At 40.1% G+C, this 7,453-nt stretch overlaps 1 protein-coding gene across 1 annotated transcript in view; it reads right to left on the bottom strand.

Annotated features, from left to right (window-relative positions):
• Positions 1-3,143: 3,143 nt before the first annotated feature.
• Positions 3,144-7,453, bottom strand: part of DAP (death associated protein) — a 55,420-nt gene continuing 51,110 nt past the window's right edge. The window contains exon 4 of the mRNA XM_075084274.1: positions 3,144-6,001. Within this exon, the coding sequence (XP_074940375.1) occupies positions 5,882-6,001 (120 nt within the window). The 3' untranslated portion in view covers positions 3,144-5,881. The remainder of the gene's footprint in view (positions 6,002-7,453) is intronic.

Below are 7,453 nucleotides of genomic sequence, written 5' to 3'. Positions count from 1 at the left end.
GTCCCCTACCTCCTGCGCCCTCCCCTGGCAGCTGAAGGTTGCCCGCTGTTCTATACCACTCACCCGCCTCGTGACCCACTTCTGCGGGCTCTCCCTTTACTCCTTGACCTTTATCAGCGTTAAGAGTTTCTTAGCAGGAATTTGCTGGCCATGGCTCCTTTTGTGAAAATCTGCTCTTAATTCACAGATGCAATCACAGATCAGAACAGGTTTTTTTTTAAAGAAATGAGCCATGAGGTCTGCAGAACTCGAACAAGTGGAAGGTTAACCCTCACTGCAGAGTGATACATCACTTGAAAAATGAAATGAAGCCTAAGATTAGTTGTACGTGACCTTAGAAAAAAGGCTTTTTTTAAAATACTAAGCAAAGTTTTCAGAGAAAATACAGCAGATTCACAAGTAAGTGTAAAACAAGGAGAGAACTGATGTCCCTCTTCCTTCATATCCAAACATGGCACGTTGGTGCAGTTTTATGCAAAAGGGCATAGAATGTGTCTGTGGTTTCAGTCATGTCAAACACGATGAGATACTAGCTATTTCGGCTGCTGGTGGCATGCAGAGATTAGTAGCTAACTTTTGCTTTCCATTTTAACTAAATCCACTGTTCTGTATTTCAGGAGGCACTTCTGGTTTAAGAGGGAAGCCAGGTTAGTTGCCGTGCTCTCCAGTGCACTTGCTCTTCCATATGTTAAGAAAGTGATGTCATTATCCTTCTTAACGTGGTATCAGACATCCACTGACATTGGAGAGAGCCTAAAAAAAAGGGCTGGTAAGAAGTTATTTTACGTACCTTCGTGACCTGCCACTTAGCACAAAAAAAGCATTAAAACCATTTTGCTGAACCAGCTTCAGTCACAACATTGTGAGAACACACCTAGGGGAGCACACGTGTCCTTAACTGCTGGCTGTGGAGAGCTCACAGCTCGTTAACAGCTAAACAATTTTTATAATCCTTGAAAATCACTGTGGATTACAAATGCTTTTCTTTTTCTAAAGCCGCGAGTGACCTACAGAACGCCAACCACTCGAGTTTTCTAAAAATAGCTCCACTGCAAGCTGGGCAGCAGAGACTATATTGCAGGGCTTCTTTCAAGGTCACTTACAAGATCTATGCTTGCAATGGCTCTAGTATCTGCATTTCAGTTTTGTCCCTGACCGCGGTGGGAGTGTGTTTTGCAGAAAATCATCAGCATCCATGCGTGCCCATCAGCTCCAAGCAGTAATAAGTCACATTCTCAGAAAATGGTATTGTATTATTGTTGTTACCTCTGATCAGCATCCTGAAGGGAAGGGAAACAGTCTTTGCAACAGAACTGTTTCCTTAGTTCATGGAGTGCTTTGTCAAAAACATTCCACCTCTCCTCTCAGGCTTCCCATCTAAATACTAGAGCTACCATTTTATGAAAAGACTCCAAAAAATAATATACACTAGATGAAGCCTCTTCTCTGATGGGGCATGAGGAAAACCAATAAACACATATTCTTGAAGGAGACTCAAGAACACAGCAGCAAGAAAAATACAAACCTCCACCTTCCTAAGAAAAAACATGAGCATGCCAGAGATGTGATAGAGAAATTTTGAGGATAAGCAGAATTCTTCAGGAAAGCAACTCAGGTCCTTAGTAACCACCCTTACTAATTATACAAAATACAGTCATGCACAGCACTTACCAAACACTACAGCTACAATGCAGAGATATTTTACCCACCTGTCGAAGAAGTCTGATGAAGATTTACCCTTGTAGACTTGACTCAGTTTCTTCTCCTTGAGGCTTCTCCAATCACTATGATCTGGATTCCTCTTTTACTGACAGAGCAGGTAAGGTTAGCTGTAACCAGTTATATGTGTCTTTATCTTGTGAGGGAGGAGGTTTGTGTGCAAATAAATTCAACTAGAACAGAGATTTATATTCTTAATTCTTCACAGCATTGCAGCATCTGACCAGAAACATCTCTTCATGCTGCAAAAGTATCTGTTTCCTTACTGACATCCCCACATTTTCTAAAATGCAATTAACATATCTTAATCCTATAGCTAAAGGCATTGGCCTAGACCTAAATCTCAAACTTCATATACCCAAATCTGAAGGGGACAGAAGTGGTTTATAAAATCCACACCTCCCTCCTCTGTGAAGATGGTAAGCATTCACCAAAAAGTTACTCAAGGACAAAAAAATGTACATCCAATCCATCACCTCCACCTCTGTATGAACAGATTGCTGTGAATATTTTAATTAAACAGCCAGGAGCACGTGCTGATCATACTACCATGGATAAGAAGTACAAGACTTATGTTTCAAGACATCCGATGACAAAAGGGTAAACCATAGTGTTGAAACTAAAAGTAAATAATTTCTAACTACTAATCCCATTTGCAATACTGCTGGCAGCGGGGCCATGGAACTTGGAATAATTATGGAAAACTCAATCAGCAGCAGCCCAGATGTCCTGCACATGTATTTTCCCTAAACTTTAATGAAAGAAGACTTTTTCTGATTAAGGTAGCACATCATTATGTTAGTGCAGGGTCTAAGGCTGTAACTTTGCAATAGTCCCAGGGATGTAAACCTATAATACCTGCACTGTATCACATATATTCATTGTATTAGGTACACACTACACATATACTAAATATAGGATGCCCAAAGTATCAGAAAGCTTCCAGAAACACCGCGGCCATTTCTCCAAACTAGTTCATGAATCACTTGTGTCATGGCATGCACGATGTAATGATAACTACAGTTTCATGAGCAGCTTGCCGCTTCTTCTGATTACAATACTTTCTTTTACTGAAAGAAGATTAGAACTTGAAAAGCAATGGAAAATGCTAGATTTCATTTCCCTTACCATACTGATTGATTACCAGATTTAGATTCTACAGCTTCGTAAAGATCGCGTGAGGATCTCCAATTTCATAGTGGAAAACAGCAACTCCCGCTCTAGCTGGTAGCATCTAGTTTTTATTTTAAATGAGACTGGACTATCCAAACCAGCTCATCTGCTGTGTCATAAAACTTCCTAATAAATTTCACTATCTATAAAACGCTGATTAGTCATGCAGCATTCTGTAATAAAATCCCATCAACTCCACAAAACCACACCCTGCTGATTTACATTGTGCTTACAGAAAGAAGAGCCCAATATACAACTTCATGCTTTATTGTTGCATTATTGCCACATTGACAATTACAGAACATTTCTTTTGCAATCATTTCAAGGTAACACTGGAATATCTCCTGTGCTTCTATGTTATTGTAACATATTTTCCAAGTATCGACAACCACCAGTAGGCAATCCAGATCACCAGTTATGATTCTTTATTTTGGGCAATGTAATGCTTTGGTAAGGACACCTATGTATAAACATGGATACCTCCCAACAATATATGCTTTCATACAGAAACATTTTCTAACCATATAGGAATTCTTGCATTCTAAAAGCCACTAAAGATATCTTGATAGTCATACTCCATTGTGCAAACTTACATATCCACCTAAGTAATCAAAGACAAAATACAGGTATTGTCTATATATGCTGTATATATTGCATTAACAACCAGGAGCAGTAGTTTGTAATTCAAAAGCATCCATGCTTTTGAAGAAAACCTACTTTTAGTATTAGAATGGAAATGTGGTGCTGCTTTCAGAAGAGAGAAATACATGTTCCTACCAGCTATTGCTAGACACAGAGCAGAGGTACCCAGCCCCACCTAATCGCCCGCATCTACACTGAGGTACGTTTCGTTTCCCACTGCAGTCAATGGAGTTGAGAGTGATCCAGCTCATCTTGAAAGACACTTCCATTTGGTCAAAGACACCATACCTAAACTCTACCGACCGTCTTGACTACATCACCATTGACTACAGTTGGAGTCTAGACACTACTTCAGATGTGGGCACAAGACTATCCAGCTCACCGACAAGCCAGCAGCTGCCAGTACCAAGCAACTGGGATGATCTGGTTCGTTGCTGACACAGCATGCTGACAGCTACTGGCTGCACCATCGACGAAATGCCACCCCGTTCTGTCCTGATTCTGCAAGTGTTCCTGCCAGAAAATCACCTTGTGCAGATACTCCACAAGGCTCAACAATGCCACCCTATGAGTTACTTATGTGCGAATCACTTGTACTCTCATGAGTGGTTACAAACAAGGCCTCAGACGTACCGACATCAGAAACAGAAAGTATTTTAAAAATTATGCATATTCTAAAACAGAATAATTCTTGCAAACAACACTCGTTCCTTAAGGCAAGTATGGTTATCTAATTAAACTTGAAATAAGGGCTGCATATACAGATTGTACATCCTTCTTGGGTGTAGAATAAATATATCCATGCATATCCTTTGCAAAACATCATTTCCACTTCAAGCCTCTGAAGAGATGGAAATGCCAGGTCCCTCTCACCCACATTAAGTGAGTTATTCCACTTGTGAAACGGGCCATTATTTCACATGATTTTGTTGTTGATGTTTTAAATCTGCTACTCAGGGAATAATTATTTAATCTGTAGAAATTTTAAAAAATATTCTTTTTAAAACTCTCCTCACTGGTTTTCTATACTATTTGATTTTAAACGTAAATGAACTAGTAAAGCTCCAAGTGACCCCGAACTTTCACTGATTTGCCAGGTGAATGTTTGCAGCACCAGCTCCAGTATCCAAGTTTTTGCCATTATCAGAAGTTTTATAAACCTAGAGGGTAATAAGGGCTGTACTGTATTTATAGTCAGTAAAAAACAGAACTACATTTCAAAAATGTAGGAGGAATGTTTAAAAAATTATTTTCCAGGGTTTTACAGAGATAAGTTGCAGAAGGCAAATGACAGAGCTAAGTGATTTTCAATTGTGCAATCAAAAGATTTAATTATGTGGCCCAAACTAATTCAATCGCTCTATTTGGAAAGTAACTTTTTTTATTCCCTCATATCACTACTGTCCTAATTCACAATAAGAAGACTAGACAACAATATGATGCGTGACAGGGGTTGGGTCATAAAGTTAAACACATTTACTAATGGTATCTCAAAGAGTGATCTCAAGCTGTAAGTTAAAAAAGAGAACAGATTTTTCACCAGTTTATTTTAAGTTCAATTCTGGAGGGTCCTGAGCTACTTCAGCTTGCTATTGGAATAGAGAAATTATCACCTCATAAAAATACAGTCCCCAGTGAGACCCATGAGATCACACATCAGTTGCCTACAGCAGCAGTGTTCTTGTAACTCTGATTTCTCTCCCTCTCCATACCCACAGACCTCCAAATGGAAGAACCTCAACAAGACTGTGCAAGTGCAAATGGGTGTAAAGAATCAGCTAGATTTCTGCCCACATGAGAATGTTTTCGGGCCCTTTTATCATCTCACTAGCTGAAATCAGAGGGCACAGCTATCGGGCTGTAACTCTGTAGGATACTGAAGACTGCAAAGGTTCTCGGTAATCAAGACAACCGCTGATTTCTGTCTCAACACAGACAATCAAATCCCTCCAGATAGTAAAGGTACCAGTACAAAAGAGCTGTTCTTCCTTACCGGCTTAGCATAAAAACTACATTAACTATCTGCTATTGCAATGCCACAACTAAAAGTACAAGTTTTAAGCTCATTAATCATATTATTCATACTAAAGTTTTGTCTTGGCAGTAAGAAAATCTTTTAAAAAAACCACCCCTGATCACCAAATACTTAATAGGGAATTCTCCATCTGGGACAGCAACTGAACAATGTCTTCGTTCTTATTAATCCTTGAGATTTAAAGTAAAAGAAACAGCATATTATTCTAGAGGTCAATTTTACTGAGTTGACAGTGTGAATCCTAAAGGGTTTTCATCTTCTCTTGAAAACTTATTCACTGGCGGCAGTTTGGCTGAGATTTTGATGGAGAGCTCACTTGCGAGGCTGGTGGATGTGCTGTTTGACATGTTGTGGGTGAGGAAGCTTTTCCACAGAGGGATGTGGTTTCTGATGAGCCACCTGAGCCGCAGCTGGAGGGAAGTCCTTATCGCCCTGTTCAAAGAACACACCAGGAAAAATTTAAGAAATCTTAAAAGCACACTTTCCAGTTCAAGTGGATCTAAGTTTTTAAAAGTGCAAAGAGCAGATGGAAAACAGCGTTGCGTGTTACTCTGAAGTCCCCCTGTACACACCCGATCTTGCCATTCTTCTAGCCCACTTCAAAATTTCACTTACGCAAGTTTCACTTCTTGCAATTACACACACAATCCAAGAACACAGTATCTTACAGTGATCCAAGGGAAAAAAACCCCTTTCCTATCTTCAGTGCTTAATGGCTCCTCAGGCTACACCATTTTCACTGGCTCCCTATAGTCACGTCTCCTTGACCTATTTGGTTTTCACAGAGCAATCAGAAAGAGGAGACTATTTCACAAACAAGGTAAGGCAGCATTAAAAAAAATTACCTGCAAAAGGAAACCTACTGAAGGAATGACAGTTCAGTGGGAAGAAAGGCAGGATCTAAAACTACTTCTGACTCAAATCTTAGGGATAGCTGGCTTTTAAGTTTAACATGCTCTTTTAGCCAGGTCTGCTAGTCTTAGTTCTCACATGCTGCTGTTGGACAGGCTCAGTTCAGGTGTAACCCTTATGCCTCCTATTTACAACTGTCATTTCTAGGGTCAGTCCCACAAGGTTTTCAAAAAGCAATGGGAAACAACTACTACCAGTAACCAGTGTTGGGGGGTGGGGGAGGGAGAACAGCACCACAACTTACCTCTTTAGAAAATGGGACAAACATCATAAGCCAGAAACTGTATTCCACTGGCTCACAGGGTGACAATCTCACACAGAGGTATGTTGTACAAAGCTGATGTCTCAGACAGCTTATTTCACACCTGACCCCATTTTCAACCCACTCCAAATTCTTCCTTTCTGTACTTACAGAACTTTTTTTTTTTTAAATTTTGATCACTAGGTTAACTTTTTACATTTTTTCACTTTTTCTCTACTCCAAGTTGCTTCCAGCTTTCAATGATCGTCTCTTCTCAGACTTGACATTTTCTTCTTTCCCCCGATGCTGCTGTTTGTCTTTTCCATACTGCTCTGACTCCTCACACCTTGTTGTCTCAAACGGGTGCTGTGAATGCACGCCTACTAAACTGGGGGCCTTTGGTTTTTATGTCTGAGATTTCCTACATCGCTCAAAAAAAATCACTACCCTACAACTGTTTAAGTGCTATCAAAATTACTAAACTTTAATGCAATAATTTGTTAGAAGTAATTAGGCATCTAAATGCCTAAACAGGTATCTACCTTGGTGCAGATGGAAGTCCAGAAAAATACAGCAGTGCCTGTATACCACCCCTACAGGCTGGGGAAAATTGCATCAGCTCGCTCTTTCCACCTACATGATCTGGCACAACCAAGCATCTTACAGGTAAACCACCCCATTACACACCCCAGCGATGTAAGGCCGTCATGATAACGGCACCCATCATGTAA

The sequence above is a fragment of the Phalacrocorax aristotelis genome, chromosome 2 (assembly GCF_949628215.1).
Source record: "Phalacrocorax aristotelis chromosome 2, bGulAri2.1, whole genome shotgun sequence".
Taxonomy (NCBI): domain Eukaryota; kingdom Metazoa; phylum Chordata; class Aves; order Suliformes; family Phalacrocoracidae; genus Phalacrocorax; species Phalacrocorax aristotelis.
Note: the sequence above shows the minus strand (reverse complement) of the source record. Positions and strands in the feature narration are given on the sequence as shown.